The 25,479-nt window shown below is 43.4% G+C and overlaps 1 protein-coding gene across 1 annotated transcript in view; it reads left to right on the plus strand.

Moving 5' to 3' along the window:
* spag1 (sperm associated antigen 1) overlaps window positions 1–25,479 on the plus strand; it is a 71,875-nt gene that overhangs the window by 39,141 nt on the left and 7,255 nt on the right. Inside the window, exons 10-13 of the mRNA XM_033018939.1 lie at window positions 14,656–14,858; window positions 17,578–17,719; window positions 18,921–19,047; window positions 24,356–24,532. Coding sequence (XP_032874830.1) covers window positions 14,656–14,858; window positions 17,578–17,719; window positions 18,921–19,047; window positions 24,356–24,532 — 649 coding nt within the window. The remainder of the gene's footprint in view (window positions 1–14,655; window positions 14,859–17,577; window positions 17,720–18,920; window positions 19,048–24,355; window positions 24,533–25,479) is intronic.

Genomic DNA, 25,479 nt, shown 5'->3' on the forward strand with positions numbered 1-25,479 from the left:
GTAGGAATATCATGCTTCAATTGGTGGAAAATCGTGCTTCAATTAAACTGGGCATTTGTGATTCCAAATCTAGACTGTGCACACTTGATCGCCTTATTTTTTAATATATATTGAAGCATTGGAAGCAGTTCAGAGAAGGTTTACTTGACATGATTGGCAAGTTGTCTTTTAAGGAAGTGCTGGTCAGGCTATGCATGCATCTGTTGCAGTTTAAAAACTGAAAGGTGACTAAAAATAAAAATGCATGATCACAAGGATTCTTAACAGGATGCATGCAGAGAGTATGTTTTCTCTTCTGAGAGAACATTATTTAAATCAATCATTCTTTATTATCACATGTACAAAGGTACAGTGAAATTATTTTTTACATACAGTTTAGTAAATTATTACCATACATAAATACAATCCCAGATTAAATAAAGAGTGCATAGAAATAGCCCACTGAGACTATGTGGAAGAGTTGTCAAGTTTTGGCACCATTTTCAAAGTCCCACCTGCAACTGGGCATAAAGGCCCGTTGCAGCTGTTGCCTCCATTCGGATCGCCCAGTGAACTGGGCGCCCATTCCCTCTCCTCATCCAGCCGCCATTCAGCCTTTGTACTCAAGGGGCACCTCTCACAGCCGACCTTGAGGGCGCGGAAAGTACTCTGCCAGTCTTCTTACCGGCACTTTGTTTTTGCGTCCTCTGCCGTCGCCGACTCCCTCCTCTCCGGTTCTCCGGTCTTCGGGAACGAGCAGGTGTTTAAATGGCAATGGAAGAGGTAGACACATAATTTATAACAAAGGTGAAATGTAACCATGGATGGACAGGAATGTAGGAATCAAGATTGTGATCAGATCAGCAATCAGTTTAAGAAAAAACTGCAGATGCTGGAAAAATCAAAGGTAGACAAAAATGCTGGAGGAACTCAGCGGATGAGGCAGCATCTATGGAGAGAAGAAATAGGCGACGTTTCGGGTCGAGACCCTTCTTCAGATGGTTCGCCTATTTCTTCTCTCCATAGATGCTACCTCACCCGCTTAGATCAGCAATCAGAGCAGGTTTAGGAGCTGAGTGCCCCCTCTTGATCATTTTCTTTGTATATCATTGTATACTGAGTACATTCCAGTAATGTAATATGATATTATTCTTTGACTTCCACCTGAAACAAGCCCATCGACAGCAGTTTGGCCTGATAGCACTGCCTAAAGCTAGTGTAGTGTTGTGTCCTTGTCTAAATGCAGCTGTTGAGCAATGAGTACAAAATAGGTATTCTGATTTTGCTAATTGGTCGTGAGAATGAAAATAAATATGCTAACACTCTGGTGCCATCTTGGGTTGCCAAAATTAAAAGAAAAGAATCTCTGGTCAAAGTAATCATTTGGCCATTTTAGCACCTAACAAAAAAATAGATAGAGCAGTGTCACAAATATTGGGCTATTTATATTTCAGAGATGCAAGTGATACTATAAAAGTGATGTGGGAGCCCAGCTGATTCACACAGCCTCCTTGGATAGCCAGAGATTTTCCAACTCTCCAAGTTTCAGCTGAGGGAGAAATTGAAAGGGTCCCACGTCACTCAAGTATGTAGCTGGAAGGGGGTTTGGGAGAATGTTATGGTCAGGGTGAAATAATCCAGGGAACAAGTCACCCATGTCTTTTCCCGGATTGAAGAGGCTGAGATCTGTCAATTAGACTGGACACAAGATCAGAGACAACAGTCATTTAAGTGGGAATTGTTGGCCTGTGAAATGGTGTTTAATTATGATCCTTTTTTTATCATCAGTTTAATGGATTTTAACATAGAACAGCACAGCACAAGAATAGGACCTTCAGCCCACAATGACTGTGCTGAATATGAAGAGTATTTTATTGTCATATGTCCCAAAAGCAGAACAATGAAATTCTTACTTGCAACAGATATGTAACCAAAGTAAACAGCATAATATATGTGTAGGAACGAAGTGCAGATGCTGACTTATATTGAAGATAGACACAAAGTCTGAGCAACTCAGCGGGTCAGGCAGCATCTCTTGAGAAAAGGAACAGGTGCCATTTGAGTGATTACTATCACATGTGACATGTTACAATGAAATTCTTAGTTTTGCATACCATACACAAAGTATGCAAAGAGCCATGTATAGTGCGCCAACATTGATCTCTCAACGTGATGCCAGATCCGCAACTGACCTCCGGCACCCATCGTGGACCCGTCCGACCACGGGCACTGGAGTCTGAAATTCTTCAGAGTCTGAAGAAGGGTCCGACCCAAAATGTAACCTGTTCCTTTTCTCCAGAGATGCTGCCTAGCACCATAATACATAAACCAAACAAACAATAATAGTGCAAAGCCAATAACAATGCGCCCAAGCCTATGTAGTTTGGAACTTGTTTGTAGTGTTTAATAACCTGTGTAAGAAGGAACTGCAGATGCTGGTTTAAACCGATAGACACAAAAAGCTGGAGTAACTCAGCGAGACGGGCAGCATCTCTGGAGAGATGGAATGGGTGATGTTTTGGGTCCAGCTTTTTGTGTCCATCTTGTATTTAATAGCCTGATGGTTGCAGGAAATAATTTTGCCCTGTACCTGAGCATTACAGTTTTCAGGCTCCTATACCTTCTTCCCGATGGCAGGAGTGAAGTGAAAGTGTCCAGGGTGGTGTGTGTGTCTGATGATGCCGGCTGCCTTTTTGAGGCAACAACGCCTGCAGATCCCTTAGATGGTTTGGAGATCATAGGGTGGGTAGCGTTCACTACTTTTTGCAATCTTCGTCATTCCTGGGATGACAGCAATTGCCGAACCAGACCTTGATGCAACCAGTCAGCATGCTCTCTACTGTACACCTGCAGAAGTTCAAGAGAGTATTCGTTGGCATACCGAATCTCCTCAATCTTCTAACGAGGTAGAGGCGTTGATGGGCTTGCTTTATAATTGCATCAATGTGCTGCATTCAGGACAGATCTACAGAGATGTGCACGCCCAGTAATTTTCGGTGCTGATGGTTATTGAGAAGGAAGTGTTGCTGCAAATTTGTAAATCCATGCCCCACCAGGAGGGTCTCAAAGCCCTCCGTTTCTACCTCGACCGGAGAAGCAACCAATCCTCGTCTACTGATACTCTCCTCCGCCTAACGGAGCTGGTCCTTACCCTTAATAACTTTTCGTTTGACTCCTCCCATTTCCTCCAAATACAAGGCGTAGCTATGGGCACGCGCAGGGGCCCCAGCTACGCCTGCCTCTTTCTAGGGTACGTCGACCAATCCTTGTTCAAGACGTACCGTGGCCCTATCCCTGAACTGTACCTCCACTACATCGACAACTGCGTTGGTGCTACCTCCTGCACCCATACAGAACTGACTGACTTCATCCATTTCACCACTAACTTCCATCCGGCACTCAAATACACCTGGACCATTTCCTCCATTTCCCTCCATTTCTTGACCTCACTATCTTCATCGCAGGTGATAGACTCCTGACCGACATCCACTATAAACCCACTGACTCCCAAGGCTATTTGGACTATACTTCCCACCCTGCTTCCGGTAAGGACTCCATCCCCTACTCCTAATTCCTCCGTCTATGCCACATCTGCACCCAGGATGAGGTGTTCCACACTAGGGCATCGGAGATGTCCTCTTTCTTCAGGGAACGGGGGTTCCCCTCCTCTACCATAGTTGAGGCTCTCACCATGGTCTCTTCTATACCCCGTGACTCTACTCTCACTCCCCATCCCCCCCACTCGTAACAAGGGCAGAGTCCCCTTTTCCTCACCTTCCACCCTACCAGCCGTCACATACAACAAATAATCCTCCGTCATTTTCACCACCTCCAACGGGATCCCACCACTTGCCACATTTTCCCATCTCCTCCCCTGTCTGCTTTCCGCAGGGACTGCTCCCTCCGTAACTCCCTGGTCAATTTGTCCCTTCCCACCCTTCCCACCCCCTCCCCGGGCACTTTCCCTTGCAACCGCAAGAAATGCTACCCTTGTCGCTTTAACCCCCCCCCCCTTGACTCTATTCAAGGACCCAAGCAGTCTGTCCAGGTGCGGCAGAGGTTCACCTGCACCCCCTCCAACCTCATCTATTGCATCCGCTGCTCTAGATGTCAGCTGCTCTACATCTGTGAAACCAAGCGTAGGCTTCGCCCAACACCTCCACTCGGTTCGCAATAAACAACCCGATCTCCCGGTGGCTCAGCACTTTGACTTCCCCTCCCATTCCGAATCCGACCTTTCTGTCCTCGGCCTCCTCCATGGCCAGAGTGAGGACCACCGTAAATTGGAGGAGCAGCACCTCATATTTCGCTTGGGCAGTTTGCACCCCAGCGGTATGAACATTGACGTCTCTAATTTCAGATAGTCCTTACTTTCTCCTCCCCTTTTCAGCTCTCCCTTAACCCACTGGCTCCACCTCTTCCTTTCTTCTTCCCGCCTCCCCCACCCTCACATCAGTCTGAAGAAGGGTTTCAAGCCGAAACGTTGCCTATTTCCTTCGCTCCATAGATGTTGCCTCACCCGCTGAGTTTCTCCAGCACTTTTGTCTACCTTCGTACTATTTATGGTGTGTTGGTTGGGAAGTCGAGGATCTATTTGTAGAGGAATGCGCAGACGCCCAGTTCCGTGAACTTGGTAACCAGTTTGGAGGGGATGATGGCATTGCCAAGTCAAACAAATCTCCTCTCCCAGCACATGATCAATATCCCTCCATTCTCTACAAATTCATGTGCCAATCTAATAGCCTTAACTACCACTATTTTGTCTGTTGCCACCACCACCCCTGGCAGTAGGTTCCAGGCACAGGGTGTCCTCCCCACAGTCCAGTGATGTGATGGTAAATCAATTAACTCCTACAGGATTCTCTTTAGTGTAGGCTCTTAATGGCAAAATAATTAAAAAACAGAATTAATGGGCACAAGAGAAGAGAGTACATGATTATACAGCAATAAAGAGAAGGAGAAGGGGACTGTTATGATTGTTCAGCTAGGATCTAGCATGGACCTGCAGTGTTGCATCTCCTTTCCAAACAGAATTGTGGGATCATGTTTACAGAGAAGACCTTAGCTGTTTACTGGCAGGGCAATGGGCAATGAATGGTAGTCTTCTGAGCTATGTTCAAGTCCAAAACATGAATAAATCAAAAAGGAAGTCTGGGAAACAGCAGTGCTCTTTCAATGGTGTAACAATTTATTCTGTCAGGCCTGACTCAGAACCTGTATCAGAATGGAAGAAACTCATCAGGAGATAAGTCATGGCTATGAACTTCACTGAGGTTGACTGATCAAAGGGATGACATGAAAAATGGGGCCATGTTTCTATTGGGAGTTTGATTGAGCCTATTTGAACCTTCTGAAATCTTATGCATATTATGCGATATTCTCGTGAAGGAAGTCTTGCTGCCCACAGAAGTTGAAACTGCACACATGATAAGGCTGGTGATGAGGAGATTAGGGGGCCAGTGGGGTGGATGGCCAAAGTACTCTATTACAAACTTGAAGAGAATGCAGAAAAAGGAAGAATGTGTGGCTCAACTAAGCTGCTTTATAAATTTAACCAATTAAATCATTCGCACAAAATTTAAAGAAACGAGAATAAAAGAAAGTGCATGTTCTGCTCAGGATTTGTGATATTTTGACCTTAAAGAAAATGTTGATGGAAATATTTACATGAATATTGCAGAAATTAATGACATTAGGAATGCTAAGGCCCTTGCAGTCTTTGACTGCTGCCAGTCTGCAGGGAGAATCGATCAGGCTGAAATCCCATGACACAGACTCATTGTATTAGAATAAACAACTGCAGCGGTTGCTTGACAATCAGCCAAATTCAAAAATTGCTGACTGACTCTGCAGGATAATACTTATCACGTTGGCCTCACAGCAGCATTGAATTGCTTTTAAACTCCAGTATTTTTTCCCATTAATCAGAATGATTTTGTATTGTATTGTATGTATTGAGGAAATCTGGAGCTCATTGTTCAACTATACATTTGAGAAAGCCGGATCCCAATTACAGTAAAGAGGCGCTCATGCGGAACAGCAACATTCTGAAGAGCTTGCAGGGAAGAACCCATTCTAAATGCTAGAATCATTCAACAACATGAAATATAGCCTCATTGTCCTATTTACATCTTCCCTGTGTTCTTCACAAATACGCCTTACATTTTTCACATAACTTAGAAATGCCATTGCGACACCCAGGCATACCTTGCACATACTTGAAATCCTGTGCAAACAAGTTAATAAACCAAACATGGCAAAAATCTACTGTAGGTTTTGTTTCTTCATAACCTGCTTCAATTATCTTGTAATGCAAGAGGTTTTAAAACTAGTCTGTTGCAAAATACAGATGTTAACTCAGTAGGGAGGCATGTAAGTTAACTAGCTGCTTAGAAACATAGAAAATAGGTGCAGGAGTAGGCCATTCGGCCCTTCGAGCCTGCACTGCCATTCAATATGATCATGGCTGATCATCCAATTCAGTATCCTGTACCTGCCTTCTATCCATACCCCCTGATCCCTTTAGCCACAAGGGCCACATCTAACCCTCTTAAATATAGCAGATGAACTGGCCTCAACTAACTTCTGTGGCAGAGAATTCCAGAGATTCACCACTCTCTGTGTGAAAAATGTTTTTCTCATCCGGTCCTAAAATATTTCCCCCTTATCCTTAAACTGTGACCCCCTTGTTCTGGATTGGTATGCAATCGTTAAGATCATTATGCAGGCAGGTGCTCCTGGATAATCAGGGTGCCCTTTCTATCTCATTGTGGATAATATAAGTTTGTGTGTTTTCAACAACTTGGAGAAAGTTTGCATGGGGCCAAAAATATAGTTTGAAATCCTGACAAGTAGCATCATCAATCACATTCATTTCATAGTTTGGAGGCGTTGGCTTCCTCAGAGATAACATTATCATTTATGGTTCCCTCAAACATGCTTCTACACTACAGGAAGCTGCCTCAACGGTCAAAGTGACTGCAGATCTAACATGGTCTCTTGATCTAACCACAGCATACTGCTGTTTCTGCTTTGCATAGGTCATTCCCATACTTTCTCAACAGCATAAATCTCTATTCCGCTCTTCCCAGCGCTTATCTATTTTCTCCTTAGGTGCATCTACGCTACTTGGCCTAACTGGTCCCAATGGTACACAAGAAAATCACATAATATAGATTGTCTCCAACTATGCATGACTGTCTCCATCTCCTCAATTCTAACCTTGCAAGGCAAAGATGTGTGTGCCTGCAATAGAATGGGAAGTGGATTACAATGATGTCCATATAAACTGTTTTGTACAGTCTGAAGAAGGATCTCGACCCGAAACGTCACCATTCACAGGATCTTAAATGGTCTGTGAACTCTGCTGTAGTTGTAAAAAAGGCGCAACAGAGACTTTACTTCCTCAGAACACTGAGGAAGGCCCATCTGTCAGCTAAGCTGCTACCGTTTTCTACCGCTGTTCGGTAGAAAGCATACTGACTTACTGCATAACTGCTTGGTTTGGGAACTGTTCAGCAGCTGACAGAGCAGCTCTCCAGAGGGTGATAAAAACTGCCCAGGGTATCATTGGACTCCCCCTGCCCCCTCTGGAGGACATTTACCACTCCAGATGCCGCAGCAGGACCTGTAATATCGTGAAAGACATTACACATCCTTGTCACCACCTTTTCACACTGCTGCCCTCAGGAAAAAGGTACAGGTCGCTAAAGTCACGCACTGCCAGACTCAAGAACAGCTTTTACCCATCAGCAATCTTGGAACTGAACTCTGTCTCGGGAGAAGGTTATGGGGAAGGAGGGGGGGTGGGAGAGAGTGTTAATTTATGTAAATGTCGATTGATTGATTGATTATACCTTTAATAATCCTTTACAGGAAATTACAGTGCCACGACAGCTTCAAGACAGACATAACACCACACATTTCCTCAAATGGCTTCCATACTTAACAAGTTAAAATACAAGTTAAAATACAATTAATTTTTTAAAAAGTGCAGTTATTTATGCGCATTATATAACCTTATAGCAGCTGGTAAACAGGACTTCCTATGTCTCAATTTTGCACATTGGTGCAATCAGCCTCTGACTGAAGATGCTGCTCTTGATCACCTTCAGGGCATGGAGTGGGTGAGTGGGGTTGGTCATTATAGAACCTAGTTTGTTCAGAGTTCTGGCCTCTGCCACCTGCTGGACCGTTCGTTGCTCAGCCCCAACAAAATGTAAAGGATTATTAAAGGTATAATCAATCAATCAATCGAATCCATGGGTGGGTTTGGGGAGGGAGGGAGTGTAAAAAGTATGAGTATGTGAATGTTGAAGTTCTTTTAAATGGAGAGACACAGTAATCTCGTTGTATGTGACACATGCAATGACAATAAAGCATTCTGATTCTGATTCCGATTCCTTCTCTCCAGAGATGCTGCCTGTCCCGCTGAGTCACTCCAGCATTTTGTGTCTATCTTCGATTTAAACCAGCATCTGCAGTTCTTTCCTAAACTGTTTTGCACTTTTGTTTAATAAATAATAGGAACATGGATATATAATTACAAAATAAGGGGCCAAATCATTTAAAACTGAGGTGTGTACAAATTTGTTCTCTGAGGATAGTGAATTTCTGGAATTCTCTGCCCCTGATAGTGATGGAGGCCAGATCATTGAATATATTATGGAGATAGATAAATATTTGAAACATTGAGAATTATGGGGAACTGGCGCAGAAGAGTCGAGGTAGCCTAGATATTATATAAAATCTATGAACTGTTTGATGTTAAACCATTTGATTTATGTAATAAATAAGACTGAATGGTACAAAAGTAAAATTAACATGTTCAAGCAGGATTAAAGATTTTTAAAATATTTTAACTCAAGAGACTGAACAAATGCATTTCCAGATAAGATAGATCATAAATGAATTGCGTCAACATTTATTAAGTAGAATTCTGAATTACACAATAATAATGGCTAATTTTTGCTTTTGAGACATAAGATGTGGGTAATTTTAAACCCATGAGAGAAGAGAGAAACAGATTTTAAATTCCAAACATCTTGTATCAGATGCGAACCAGCCGTCATCTTTATTTTTAATATGCTGGACATGTGATCAGCTCACTAGATCTGGTCTATCATTTAAATATTTAAATTAGATGACATGCCCCAAATTTAGTCAGTTTTACTTTCAAAGCAGGCGGGCCCAGTCACGTAAAGCTCAGATGAAGAGAACCCTGAGTGCAACTGGTTTTGAGCCATGGAGTGTTGGAGTAATTTCCTCCATCCTCACTTCTTCTTCTTCTTCTTCTCACGTATGGCATGCACAGCCTAAAGTTGTAGGACAACTTGTTTTATTTGATTGTGCATACCGGGTTGATTGCATTCGTCGAAACAGGGCGGACCACGTGAAGGTTGCAATCTTCCATCCCTCTATCCCCACTCTTCCCTCTACACATTTAGACACAGCTTGTGACCTACCAGCATTATTAACCTCCAATTTCTCTCTTGCCCTTGATATGCTGTCTGCAATTTTATCTTCCAAATGTTACTTCCAGCAGTCTAGGGTCTGCACTTTTCTGAAGGAATCCCCATCTCCCACACCCAACCCTGTCCGAAGCCAAAGATGCTCATTCACCCCATAAACTAACATGCTCTTTCTATCTGTACATCCATGGTGGCTCTCTTATGTCCCTCCCCTCCCTGGTCCTATTCTGGTGCTGAAAGATTTCCAACCCAACAGGAAACCACCTGGTTAATCCAGTTAGCAGTCCAGAGCATGGAGTCACAAAATGTAAGTGACCTACATTTGAGCAGGGGTTGTGTTGTATTGGTGAGGGGCTGTCGGAGAGTGCCGCAGAAGCAGTTGTCGGGTAATGACAACAATCCTGGAGAGTACACCAAGGTAACTGAAAGAGAGGGGGAATAGCAAGGATCTGTGAAAGATCAGATGATGTATAAAGTATAAAGAACAACAACAAGGAAACAAGCAGAGCGCATCTATATGACAACTACACACTGGCAAGCAGCCATAGGAGAAGTGAAAGAACAGTAAACAACTTCCCAAGAACCTGATGGTTGTGAAATTAGAAGAACCAGGACTCCCAAAGCCTCCTTCCTCTCTCCCAAATTCAGCGTTGGGATGAGACCCTTTACATTGTCTGAACAACAATTGGAGCAATAGCATATATCCATTCTGCCATTCCTGACAATACTGATGAGAGTTTATTGAATCATGGCATTATCTCCTTCATTTTAGTGATATTTTATATTGCTATTTGGAATATCTGGAAGCATAGTTTACATTGCTATTCATTTCACAAGCTTATAAACCTGTGAAAACATGTTACTTCAAACAAGCAAATGCTTTCTGTGAGCAATGTATGTCTAATTAAAAATACTATGTGTAGATCTGGGCTTGGAAATTAAACAGCATTGTGCAACATTTGTGCAATACAAGATGAAATCATTTAAAAAAGCCCAGTGGTGTGCGTTAGAGTGGCACATCATTTTGTTGTTGCTGCTGATGCACAGCTTCAGAGTTTTAGGTTGATGTTTGTGGAGTTCTCACTGCGACTGTGGAAACAAAGAGTAGGGATTAACGGGTCCCTTTCAGAATAGCAGGCAGTGACTAGTGGGGTATTGCAAGGTTTGGTGCTGGGACCGCAGCTATTTACAATATACATTAATGATTTGGATGAAGGGATTCAAAGTAACATTAACAAATTTGCAGGTAGACAAAAGTGCTGGAGAAACACATCGGGTGAGGCAGCATCTATGGAGCGAAGGAATAGGTAACGTTTCGGATGGAGACCCTTCTTCAGAACCGGTCTGAAGAAGGGTCTCAACCCAAAACGTCACCTATTCCTTCGCTCCATAGATGCTGCCTCACCTGCTAAGTTTCTCCAGCACTTTTGTCTACCTTCGATTTTTCCAGCATCTGCAGTTCTTTCTTTAAACAATTTGCAAATGACACAAAACTGGATGGTAGTGTGAACTGTGTGGATCTCCCCGGCTTCACTACGGTACGAGCAGATAGAGACCCGAAGGCGAGTGGGAAGATCAAAGGTGGGGGACTTGCTCTGCTTGTGAACAATAGATGGTGTAATCCAGGTCACATAAGTGAAAGATAAGATCTGTTGTCGGGATATTGAGCTTGTACATGGTTCATGTTACAATGACAATAAAGAAACTATTCTATTCTATATTGAGCTTCTGGCGGTTGGACTGAGATCAGAGGCCAGTGAATCACTGAGGGACTGCTTTCAATGCACAGACTGGGACATACTGATGGAGCCACAGGAATTAAACAGCTGTATGGATATCGACAGGATGGCTGGATGCATAACGGACTACATCAACTTCTGTAGGGATGTTGTTGTGCCAGTAAGAACTGTTTGTTGCTTTCCCAATAACAAACCTTGGATTACAAATAACATCAAGAGCCTCCTAAACGAGAAAAAGGAGGCTTTCAAGGTTGGTGATCGGGAAAAAATCAAGAGGGTACAGCACCACTTGAAAAGGAGTATGAAGCAGGCAAAAGGGGACTATAAAAGGAAGCTGGAGAAGAAACTGAAGTACAACAACATCAAAGAGGTGTGGAGAGGAATGAAGACCATCACTGGCTTCAAGGAGAAGAGAAGCCAGCCGTCTGAATACGTGGACAAGGCCAATGAGTTTAACCTGTTCTATAACAGGTTTGATCTGGTATCCCCTCCCACCTCTACAGGTGCAGCCTCTCCCCCTCCCCCACCATCACCTCCACGAGGCATCCCCCCCAACACCACAGCTGCAGCACCTCCTATGCCGGCATCTCCTCAACTGTTCTTCACGGCGGACGAGGTGAGAGCTGAGCTGAGGAGGTTGCGCCCTGGTAAAGCAGCTGGCCCTGATGGTGTATGTCCCAGGCTACTAAAAGACTGTGCGGCTCAGCTGGCGGAGCCGCTCCAGACCATTTTCAACCTGAGCCTCCAGTCAGGGAGGGTACCAGGTCTGTGGAAAACATCATGTCTCGTGCCGGTTCCCAAAGCAGGGCGGCCGACCGAGATCAACGACTACAGACCGGTGGCCCTTACATCCCATATCATGAAAACAATGGAGCGGCTACTCATTCGTCTCCTGAGACCACAAGTCCAGCACGCACTCGACCCACTACAGTTTGCATACCAGGAGAACATTGGGGTGGATGACGCAGTCCTCTACATGCTGCACCGGATCTACTCCTTTTGGACAAACCCGGTGGCTATGTGAGGATTATGTTCTTCGACTTCTCAAGTGCGTTCAACACCATCCAACCCCTGATTCTGAATGACAAGCTTAAGAAGATGGGGGTGGATTCCACATTTATCTCCTGGATATACGACTACCTGACGGGTCGACCACAGTTTGTCAAGCTGGGGGACAGTGTGTCTGGCACAGTGGTGTGCAATGTTGGAGCACCACAGGGAACGGTTCTGGCCCCGTTCCTCTTCACCCTGTATACAGCAGACTTTAACTATAAGTCTGACACATGCCACGTACAGAAATATTCAGATGATACAGCGATTGTGGCATGTGTAAGGAACGGGCAGGAGGAGGAATACAGGAACTTGACCAGTGCCTTTTGTGCCTGGAGTGAAGAGAACTGTCTCATCCTGAGCACAACTAAGACTAAAGAGATGGTGGTTAACTTTGGCAGGTCCAAGCTCCCCCTTCAGCCGGTCAACGCTGCAGGGGCTGACATTGAGGTGGTGCAGACATATAAATACCTTGGAGTGCACCTTGACAACAAACTGGACTGGTCTGTCAACTCTGACTCCCTCTACAAAAAAGGCCAGAGCAGACTCTTTTTCCTCAGAAGGCTCAAATCCTTCAATGTGTGTAATGATATGCTGCACATGTTTTACAACATTGTGGTTGCAGTGTTATTTTCTACGCTGTTGTCTGCTGGGGCAACAGCATTAGTGCAAAAAACAACAAGAACCTGGTCAAACTGGTTAAACGAGCTAGCTCAGTGCTGTAGGGGAGAGTAGACTCTGGGATGGATGTGCTTGAGAGGCGTATGAGGCACAAGGTGCAGGCCACCCTGAAAAACCCCGGGCAACCCCTCCATGTAATTCTGGAGAGTCAAAAGAGCACTCGGAACAACAACCGGCTCCTCTCCCTGCCCTGTAGAACGGAGCGGTTCAGGAGATCCTTCACCCCTGCAGCCATTAGATTTTATAATTCGGACCGCGAGGCTGTAGGTGGATGCATTTTGCAGGCAGTGAAAAAAGCTAATGGCATTTTGGCCATTCATAACAAGAGGAGTTGAGTACAGGAGCAAAGAGGTCCTTCTGCAGTTGTACAGGGCCCTAGTGTGACCACATATGGAGTATTGTCTGCAGCTTTGGTCAAAATTTGAGGAAGGACATTCTTGCTATTGAGGGAGTGCAGAGTAGGTTTACGAGGTTAATTCCCGGGATAGCGGGACTATCATATGTTGAAAAAATGGAGCGACTGGGCTTGTATACTCTGGAATTTAGGATGAGAGGGGATCTTATTGAAACATATAAGATTATTAAGGGATTGGACACGGGGATTGGAGTCCAGAACCAGGGGTCACAGTTTAAAAATAAGGGATAGGCCATTTAGAACGGAGAAGAGGAAAATCTTTTTCACCCAGAGAATTGTGAATCTGTGGAATTCTCTGCCTCAGAAGGCAGTGTAGGCCAATTCTCTGGATGCTTTCTAGAGAGAGTTAGATAGAGCTCTTAAAGATAGTGGAATCAAGGGATATGGGGAGGAGGCAGGACGGGGTACTGATTGTGGATGATCAGCCATGATCACAATGAATGGCGGTGCTGGCTTGAAGGGCTGAATGTCCTACTCCTGCACCTATTGTCTATTTGAGTTTTGCACCATTAATGCACTCTGGGAAATTTGATTTGATTCTACTAAATGCATGTTGTGTATATGCATATAGGCTGCTGGGAATGCACATTGATATCAAATAAAATATGATGCAATTTTTTCGAATAACTGTGAACAAAACCTCTTATGTTGATGGAGGGTTAAAGTCTACCTTGACAATGGATTTAAAGTCCTGATGTTACCAAGGCCGCAATTGGAAAATTCTGGGCCTTTTTCTACGCTCTCTGTCAAAGACAGCTCCCACCATGCCCCTTTCCCCTTCCCCAATCTTGCCACCCACTCAACAAACTCAGTGCCCTGGAGTCCTTTGATCATTTCCCACACAATCAAGGTACACAAAAATGTATTTTTAAAATGGAGATTGACAGACTCTTAATTAGTAGGGATATCAAACGTTATGCCTACTGCCCTCCATGCGACCCTCCCTCCCTCTCTCCTTTTACTTCTCCCGTGAACATTTCCACCCCTTCCTTATCAGACTCTGACTTATTTCTGAGTACCCAGTCTTGATGCAGTGTTTCACCACGAAACATCAACAATTCCTCTCTCCCCCTCCACCCCTCTCCCTAACCAAGAGAGTCTTGCATAAATCTGATCAGATGTCCTGCACAACACCGGTTTATTATAACATTTCAGGCATTTTACTATTTCTAGGACCTCTCGCATTTTAACCTACGACTTTTCTAGTTTTATGTTAAGAATTTGATTAGCACTGTTAGAGAATTTGCATTAGAGACTTTTCTAAAAATTCTCCCTTGACTAATTAAAATTATTTTCAGTGACTGTGTGATTGCCTTTTTAGGATAACTAAGGCATTAATAGAAGAAGATGGATCAAAGTGGAGAGAAAAGTTGTCACCAATCCCAGTGGTCCCTGTCTCCGCACAAGTCCATAGAAGGGAAGATGATTCTCTAACCACTGTAATTGGAAACAAGTCCCAGATTACCTGTGGAGACAAAAATAAGATTCCAAATTATAATCATAGCACAACTGATCACAACCTAGGTATGAAAGTAACTATTTGATATTAAAGTATTTGATATTTGAAATCATAACCTCAGAGTGCAGGTTGGTTACAGACCTACGGTAAGCATTATTATCGCACCTGGAATGGAAGGCCTTGCAGGTGTGTGGGGCAACCTTCAGCTAAATCTTCCTGCTTACATTGGCCTCAGCCAATGACTGATAGTACAGTCGCTAACCATGTGCACCTTGGATCAGTAGCAACGCATTAAATTCTGAATCCCACTGCAGGAGTTGAGTATAAATGTCAGGCTGACAAATATGCTGGAGAAACTCAGCGGGTGCAGCAGCATCTATGGAGCGAAGGAAATAGGCAACATTTCGGGCTGAAACCCAAGGGTTTCGGCCCGAAACGTTGCCTATTTCCTTCGCTCCATAGATGCTGCTGCACCCGCTGAGTTTCTCCAGCATTTCTGTCTACCTTCGATTTTCCAGCATCTGCAGTTCCTTCTTAAACATATAAATGTCAGGCTGTTGCTCCGGTACACTACTGCAGGAGTAATATGTTGTCGGAAGTGCCATCTATGATTTAAATTGAATTATCAGACTCTGACTTATGAGATTAAAAATTCATGTAGCAACAGTTTCCAGCCAGAAGTGCCAAGGAAATTATTCATCTCAACCTCTTCCTAAAACAATCATACCCTTATTATTATCCTTATTGATATCCTTAAAATAATCATAAACATTATTATCCAGTTATTCTGCTCTAAATCATCAGTAAATTGATGGAAGGTGTCATCATCGATGTTGTCAAGTGGCACTTCATCAGCTTATCAGTGCCATTTTGGGTTTCACCAGGACCATTGGGTTCTAAACCTCAAGATGGTCCTGGTTAAAATGCGGACCGAGGAGATTATATTCCAGATGTTAGGCAAGAGAATGCCTAGCCGACATTTTCACCCCTTTTAATGGAGTGCAGTTCAAGAAGTCCTAGTAAAATCAAAGTCAAATAGCATTAAGGAGAAAACACTGCAATGTTGGAGGCATAATTTACATAAAGGAAGATGATAGTGGTTATTGATTCTACCATCCTGTCCCCAACACATTATTGAAAGAATTCCTCAAAACAGTTTCTCAGGCCCAGCCATCTTTAGCTTTATTAATGATCTTCCATTTGTCATAAGGTCTGGAATAGGACGCTCATTTACAAATGAAAATGTATCAAGTCTATATTCAGCGCCTCAGAAAATGAAATGGCCCAGGCCTGTGTATGGCAAGACCTGGGCAACATATAAACATGGGCTAATAGTTGGCCAGTAAAATTTGTACCACAAAATTCCCAGGCCATGACCATCTCCAACAAGAGAGATTCCAACCACCCGTACATCATGTTCAATAGGGTCAGCACCAACATCATTATTAAAAAAATCTAGCTGGAGCACTCGTATAATGTCTGTCGCTACATGAATCGCTCAGTAATTCACCCGAGCCCTTCTATCTTAAAGGCACCAAATCAGATATTCTCCAACAATATCATTGAAGCTTGATACCATCCAAGACAAAGCAATTGGTACCACAACCTCCATCATTGTAATGCGGCTCCACAACATGCAGCCTATAAAAATGCATATATAAATATAATAAACTTTCCAGATCTGTCCAGTCTGGCCTGTAAATGTTTTGCTCTTCCTTCATCATTGCTGGATTTAAATCCTGGAACACCCTACCATTATGGAAATAATTTCACAAGAAAGACTGCAGCGGATCAAGTAGGTGTCCTGTGACAATATGGATTTGTAATAACTGATGATCTGTGACACCTACAATATTACCGAATAGTAAAAGGCTTGGGTAGAGTGGATGGGGAGAGGATGTTTCCACTAAGGATAGTCCAGGACAGAGGGCACATTCCAAAAATAAAAGGACATACTGTTAGAAAGGAGATGAGAAGGATTTTTTTTTTTTTAGTCACAGGGTGGTGAATCTATGGAATTCATTGCCACAGATGGCTGTGGAGGCCACATCATAAGGTATTTTTAAACCGGACATTGACAGATTCTTGATTAGTAAGGCTGTCAAACATTATGTGGAGAAGGCAGGAATATGTGCTGAGAAGGAACGATAGATCAGCCATGAATTAATGGCAGAGTAGACTTGATGGACTGAATGGCCTAATTCTGATATGTTGTGAAATTTTGAATCTGAACAACAAATATTAGAAAGATTGAATTTTAGACTCTTAAAGTAGGGTGAGAGGAGGAGCCACGGGGTGGTTTAAAGGTTCTATAATATGTTCACATAACTAATTCATGGCCACCATCAGAGGAGTGAAACACCTTAAGGTAAATTATCCAGATACTGAGTATTAAATAATACCCTATATTTAGTTATTTGCATGCACCTTCCCAATGTAATAATGAGAATATGAGATATTCATATTAAACAAATTATGTTCCTTAATCCCACATGCACTATTATTGTGCATGTATTCAAATTTCCAAATATAGAATAATTTACAATTGTTAATTCTTAAACTTTACAGCGACTACTTGGATTTAGATAGGGAGGAATGCTTTCATTATTTTTTTTCAATAGTAATAATTATTGAGAAATAGTTTAATGTATAAAATATGCATATATAATGATCAGCCTTTGTATTGTAAATATCTGAGCTTTCTAAAGTTATATATTGCATGGTTTTTAGAGCTCAAACCTTTCTTAATCAAAATTTGTTTTTTCTTGCATAAAATTCTTGCAGGTAAAAATATAGAAGAGCATTTCATTTCCTTGAAGCAGGAAGGGAACAGTTTTGTGAAAAGTGCACAGTACCAGGAAGCCATTGCAAAGTACAGTGAATGCTTAAAACTTAAATCTAATGAATGCGCGATTTACACAAACAGGTAAGCAAGCATATCTACGAAAATTTGTTTGTACGTAACCTGCATTTACTCATACATAAGAAATGTGCCAGTAGGAGGTAATCCATAAGAATAGCACGAAAATTTACTGTAACGCTCCCTGACAGCTTGAAATCTGTCCAACTCTGGGTATTTTAGGTTCATTAGGTAATGGGTTTAAGGTAAATAAGCTGCTCTCCTTCAAGTGATTAATCCTTTTCATACAAGCCATATTTTCTATTGAATATTTAGACAAGGAAATGTAACAGGAGATTCAATTTTGAGCAAGGAATGAAACCCTATTTTCACTTTTACCTAATCTGAAGAAATATTATACCTTCCATAAGGTTACATCCCGTATAGATGAGATCAGGAATGCAGCAATGTGTAAGGAATATTCTTGTAGTTTTCTATTCCATTGCATTTGGAAGGCCCCCTCCCTGCCAATATTTAAATACAGTATGTTTAAGAAGGAACTGCAGATGCTGGAAAATCGAAGGTAGACAAAAATGCTGGAGAAGCTCAGCGGGTGCAGCAGCATCTATGGAGCGAAGGAAATAGGCAACATTTCGGGTCGAAACCCTTCTTCAGACTGATGTAAGGGTGGAGGGGGGTGGGAGGGGCGGGAAGAAGAAAGGAAGAGGCAGCCCACTGGCTCTACCTCTTCCTTTCTTCTACCCGCCCCCCCCCCCACCCCACCCCCACATCAGTCTGAAGAAGGATTTCGACCCGAAACATTGCCTATTTCCTTCGCTCCAAAGATGCTGCCTCACCCGCTAAGTTTCTCCAGCATTTTTGTCGATTTAAATACAGTAGTTGTGCAAGAAAGTGAAGGAAATTGTTTTATTTTGATAAATTTGGGACAATTAGTCAATAACAAACAGCTTAAAGTTATAAAGTTTGTTAATGTCAAAAATATGTTATTAATTATGAGAGAGAAAGTTGGAGATGATGGCCTGTGGTAACATTGCCTGTATTCTGAAATGGAAGTGAGCCATCCTCCATCTCAAAGGCCAGCCTAAGAAAAATAACCAGAGTTTTAATTTCACGATGAAGGTGCTGGGTAGTCTTTATGTATCCTCTTGATTTTTCTTACTCGTTGCTTATAACATTTGTATTAGCTAAGAATTTCTGAAAACCTTTCAAAGCATGTCATAGAAAAGTATCAAATCAAAACTGATCTATTGTTCTTTACTTTTCCTAGAGCATTGTGTTTCTTGAAACTTAATCAATATGAAGAGGCAGAAGCAGATTGTAACACAGCTCTGCAGGTGGAGCCCATGAGCATAAAAGCATTGTATCGAAGGGCTCTGGCTTATAGAGGATTGAAAGTAAGACAGCGGATTAGTGACATCAAATCAATACTGGAATTTTATGCACTATAAACAATAATAGTAAAGAGGTCTTTGGATAGAAATGGATGATAGCAATGATCTACATCAACTGGTTACATTATTTATGGCAGAATTAGACAACCATGTTCCTTAATTCAGGGCCAATATGATATAAAAAAACATCCCACCAAGCCCATATCGTGTTTAAAGTTGACACATTCATGGAAACAGACGTTGGATACTTGGACCACATCATGCCAGAATTTGAAGGGGAAAAAATGATTTCTGAGGTGCCAGAAGACAAGAAGCACAGTTTCAAAAATAAATACCAGGGGCAAAATAATTGAATTTGGACTCCCTTTAGTCAGTGACTGTTGAGTAATGCACATTGTTCAGGTATGTTTTCCCGTGGTCTAATAATAGTTACTCTTGTAACTATGGGCACATTTAATTACATTGTCATTCCGCATCTTTATAAAAGATCGGCAGGTGATCTTAGACCCTGCCTAACCTGTTTTACCTATCTCCCAGTCAACTTCCTGCCAATCCAGCAGAGCTTTTGCTGTTGCGCTGAACTTTCCATACAGCCCAGTGTCAGAGTGGAATCTACAACCTGTGACCTGGATTAGGGGAAATAACAAAATGTATGGAAACTTTGTTCAGCAATTTGGGTCATAATTCACCAGATTAGCGTCTGCTTCTCATTAAGGCCCTCCTTTTTGTACTGACATGCCTGAAGATGTTTTTTTGTTGTTGCTCCACACCCATTTAAATGAGCCCTGTGACTATCTAACTTTCAGCACTCTGAGTCAGAGTTCCATTCAATCCTTTATACTAGTTCCCCGGCTCAGTCCTCTTTCTTTCTGCACTAGGGTGGCCAGAGACTATGATTTAATATGATGTTCCGTTTAAGCAGAATTCTCTGAAAATCTACCGATATTAGCTGGGATCAATAGATAATAGGTGCAGGAGTAAGCCATTCGGCCCTTCAAGCCATTCAATGTGATCATGGCTGATCATCCCCAATCAGTACCCTGTCCCTGCCTTCTTCCCATATCCCCTGATACTGCTATCTTTAAGAGCCCTATCTAGCTCTCTCTTGAAAGTATCCAGAGAACCGGCCTCCACCTCTGAGGCAGAGAATTCCACAGACTCACAACTCTCTGTGAGGAAAAAGTGTTTCCTCGGCTCCGTTCTAAATGGTTTATCCCTTATTCTTAAACTGTGGCCCCTGGTTCTGGACTCCCCCAACATCGGGAACATGTTTCCTGCCTCCATCGTGTCCAAACCCTTAATAATCTTATATGTTTCAATAAGATCCCCTCTCATCCGTCTATACTCCAGAATATACAAGCCCAGCCGCTCCATTCTCCCAGCATATCACAGTCCCGCCATCCTGAGAATTAACCTTGTGAACCTATGCTGCACTCCCCAATAGCAAGAATGTCCTTCCTCAAATTAGGGGACCAACACTGCACACAATACTCCAGGTGTGGTCTCACCTCTTGTTATAAAGGCTTTCTTCACTGCCTGCTGTACCTGCATGCTTACTTTCATTGACTGATGAACAAGGACCCCCCAGATCCCATTGTACTTCCCCCCCCCCCCCTTTTCCCAACTTGACACCATTTAGATAGTAATCCAGAACAAGGGGTCACAGTTTAAGGATAAGGGGGAAATCTTTTAGGACCGAGATGAGAAAAACATTTTTCACACAGAGTGGTGAATCTCTGGAATTCTCTGCCACAGAAGGTAGTTGAGGCCAGTTCATTGGCTATATTTAAGAGGGAGTTAGATGTGGCCCTTGTGGCTAAAGGGATCAGGGGGTATGGAGAGAAGGCAGGTACGGGATACTGAGTTGGATGATCAGCCATGATCATATTGAATGGTGGTGCATGCTTGAAGGGCTGAATGGCCTACTCCTGCACCTAATTTCTATGTTTCTATGTAATCTGCCTTCCTGTTTTTGCTACCAAAGTGGATAACTCGTATTTATCCACATTAAACTGCACCTGCCCACTCACCCAACCTGTCCAAATCACCCTGCATTCGCATAGCATCCTCCTCACAGTTCACACTGCCACCCAGCTTTGAGTCATCTGCAAATATGTTAATGTTACTTTGAATCCCTTCATCTAAATCATTGATGTATATGGCATATAGCTGCGGTCCCAGCACCGAGCCTGGCGGTACCCCACTAGTCACTGCCTGCCATTCTGAAAGTGACCCGTTAATCCCTACTCTTTGTTTCCTATCTGCCAACCAATTTTCTATCCATGTCAGCACTCTACCCCCAAAACCATGTGCCCTAATTTTGTCCACTAATCTCCTATGTTGTGATCTTATCAAATGCTTTCTGAAAGTCCAGGTACACTACATCCACTGGCTCTCCCTTGTCCATTTTCCTAGTTACATCCTCAAAAAATTCCAGAAGATTAAGGGCCTGTCCCACTGCGGCAACCTAATTGGCGAGTTTAGAAGTGTTTGCCCTCGACTCATACTCGCAACATGGTCGACACAAAGTCCTAGGAGGTCTTTGTAACTCTCCTTCATGCTCGAGAGTAGTCCCCGCGTACTCGAGGCCTCAGCTAGGTCGCGGCGTATTTTTCAACATGCTGAAAAATACGCCATGGAAATTTTTTTTACTGGTAGGTTTAGTCGAAGTAGGTCGTAGTAGGTTGGCATGTTATTCGTAGGTAATCAAGGGTGGTCGAAAGTAATCGAAGGTTGTCAAAGGTAGTTGTAGATAGTCTTCAACATAGTCGAAGGGAGGTCGAAGGATATCGAAGGAGGTCAGCTTCACTCTCCACTATTCGGTGTCCAATTTTCTCGAAGCTGGTTGAAGCTAGTCTTCAACATAGTCGAAGCAGTTTGAAGGAGGTCTTCAACAGGACACTTTTTCAAACTCTCCTAAACTCTTCTAAACTCGCCAATTCGGTCGCCGCAGTGGGACAGGCCTTTTAGTCAAGCATGATTTCCCATTTATAAATCCATGCTGGCTCGTTTCTCTGGAATTCCATCTGAATCTGACCAAATGTAGCATCTCGCTGATGAGAAGGAATGGAAATCAGAGGTGGACCCTACTTAGAGATCTACGAAAATGGTTTGTGGCAGTATACAGTGGCTTGCAAAAGTTTCCATACCCCTTGAACTTTTCCACATTTTGTCATGTTACAACCACAAACGTAAATGTATTTTATTGGGATTTTATGTGATAGACCAACACAAAGTGGCGCATAATTGTGAAGTGGAAGGAAAATGATACATGGTTTTCAAATTTTTAACAAATAAAAAACTGAAAAGTGTGGCGTGCAAAAGTATTCAGTCCCCCTGAGTCAATACTTTGTAGAACCACCTTTCGCTGCAATTACAGCTGCAAGTCTTTTGGGGTATGTCTCTACCAGCTTTGCACATCTAGAGACTGAAATTTTTGCCCATTCTTCTTTGCAAAATAGCTCAAGCTCAGTCAGATTGGATGGAGAGCGTCTGTGAACAGCAATTTTCAAGTCTTGCCAGAGATTCTCAATAGGATTTAGGTCTGGACTTTGACTGGGCCATTCTAACACATGAATATGCTTTGATCTAAACCATTCCATTGTAGCTCTGGCTGTATGTTTAGGGTTGTTGTCCTGCTGGAAGGTGAACCTCCGCCCCAGTCTCAAGTCTTTTGCAGACTCTAACAGGTTTTCTTCCAAGATTGCCCTGTGTTTGGCTCCATTCATCTTCCCATCAACTCTGACCAGCTTCCCTGTGCTGAAGAAAAGCATCCCCACAGCATGATGCTACCACCACCATGTTTCACAGTGGGGATGGTGTGTTCAGGGTGATGTGCAGTGTTAGTTTTCCGCCACACATAGCGTTTTGCATTTAGGCTAAAAACTTCAATTTTGGTCTCATCTGACCAGAGCACCTTCCTCCACATGTTTGCTGTGTCCCCCACATGGCTTGTGGCAAACTGCAAACGGGACTTCTTATGGCTTTTTTTCAACAATGGCTTTCTTCTTGCCACTCTTCCATAAAGGCTCGATTTGTGGAATGCACGACTAATAGTTGTCCTGTGGACAGATTCTCCCACCTGAGCTGTGGGTCTCTGCAGCTCCTCCAGAGTTACCATGGGCCTCTTGGCTGCTTCTCTAATCAATGCTCTCCTTGCCCGGCCTGTCAGTTTAGGTGGACTGCCATGTCTTGGTAGGTTTGCAGTTGTGCCTTAATCTTTCCATTTTCGGATGATGGATTGAACAGTGCTCCGTGAGATGTTCAAAGCTTGGGATATTTTTTTTATAACCTAACCCTGCTTTAAATTTCCCCACAACTTTATCCCTGACTTGTCTGGTGTGTTCCTTGGGCTTCATGATGCTGTTTGTTCACTAATGTTCTCTAACAAACCTCTGAGGCCTTCACAGAACAGCTGTATTTATACTGAGATTACACACAAGTGGACTCTATTTACTAATTAGGTGACTTCTGAAGGCAATTGGTTGCACTGGATTTTATTTAGGGGTATCAGAGTAAAGGGGGCTGAATACTTTTGCACGCCACACTTTTCAGTTTTTTATTTGTAAAAAAAAATTTGAAGACCATGTATCATTTTCCTTCCACTTCACAATTATGCGCCACTTTGTGTTGGTCTATCACATAAAATCCCAATAAAATACATTTACGTTTGTGGTTGTAACGTGACAAAATGTGGAAAAGTTCAAGGGGTATGAATACTTTTGCAAGCCACTGTATCTGGGACAGAAGGAGGGACTTTGCAGATAAAGTATTTTAACAAAACCTTCCTTGAAAGTCTGGAGAGGCACTCCTGCTTGTATAGTCCTCAAAGAAACCGATAACAAAAACCTTGTCTTTCTGGGCATCTTCCAACCTGCAACCTATTTCCCGAATAGTTTTAACAGTTTGGGACATGTCACTGCTCCATACTCTGACCTCCAACAACAATTTGCAGATTGGTTCCTAGTCTGCATGACCACATTCAGGTAATTTATTTGCCTGTTTTTAATACCCATGCACAACAGAATCAAAGTTTACATGGAACATGTTTAGACCCACGACCCCTGCACATCTCTGTACCTCCACAAATCTGCCTTTTCCAATTAGAAGGAGTTCAGTTTTGTTTCTCAAACTCAACTCTTCCAAAGAGTTGATTAACTTACACTAGTTTCCTGGAATCAAAATTTAAATATCATTTGTATAAAAGCTTTTTGATATTCCTGTGGCAAATCTAAAACAAAATTGTAGTTAAATTGCAATTATGAGATCACGGCACTTTCAGCTCTGTAAAATGATTTTTTTTCCCCCCCAGAACTACACAGCCAGTATCGATGATCTCAATAAAGTACTGGAACTTGATACACATGTCACTGAGGCACAGAAAGAATTGCTGGAGATATCTGAAATTTTAGAAAAAATAGGCAGAAGCGGATCTCTCACTAAGACCTGCAATCAAGAAAAGCAGAGAAAACATATCCAGATACAGGAGGTATATGTTTCATTCGACATCACCTGATAAAATGGAAGGATGCATTTAACTAACCCAAACATGACACTTTACATTAAGTGGATTCAATCTACTATAAAATAGTCACTAGAAGGAACTGCGTAACATATGTAGTCAAGAAGCAGACATGAAATATACTTGAAGATAAGAAAGCTATCAAAAGAAAGGCCTAGACGGCTGCAAATAAGGTCTATTGGGGTAGTGGAGGCTATTTGTTCCAAATATCTGAGGCCTGGCCCGGCACGTGAGATGTCGCCAAACGGAAAGTGGACACTCTGAGGAGGATAACGATCAGCGCCCAGCTCCCGCTGTGAGTCCGCATCGCACTACCAGCTCCAGCCCTCCCCCTGTGATCCTCCTCGCTAGCTCCTGCCTGCCTCCCCCGTGATACCCACCTCTTCCCCATGGCTCTTTCTCCGAGCTCTCTCTTCCCCCCCTCCCACAAACCCCTCTCCCCCCACAACCCCCTCGCCCATACACACCTCTCCCCCCACGACCCCTGTCTTTTCTCCGACCTCTCTCCCACCTGCCCACACACCCCTCACCCACAATCCCCCCGCCCCCCCTACCCACACAACCCCCTCCCCCTACAACCTCCCCGCCCACACACCCCCTCCCCGCCAACACACCCCCTCCCCTGCCCACACACACACACCCCCCCCGTGCACACACACACTCCCCCCACCCACTCAGCCCCCTCCCCCGCCCACACACACCCACCGCTGCCCACTCAGCCCTCTCCCCCCGCCCACCAACCCTCTCCCCCCGCCCACCAAACCCCCTCCCCCCGCCCACACAACCCCCCGCCCACTCAGCCCCCTCCCCCGCCCACACACCCCCTCCCCCACACACACAACCCCCCCCGCCCACTCAGCCCCCTTCCCCCGCCCACCCACCGCCTCCCTCGCCCACACACCGCCTCCCCCGCC

This window comes from Amblyraja radiata, chromosome 4 (genome assembly GCF_010909765.2).
Source record: "Amblyraja radiata isolate CabotCenter1 chromosome 4, sAmbRad1.1.pri, whole genome shotgun sequence".
Taxonomy (NCBI): Eukaryota; Metazoa; Chordata; class Chondrichthyes; order Rajiformes; family Rajidae; genus Amblyraja; species Amblyraja radiata.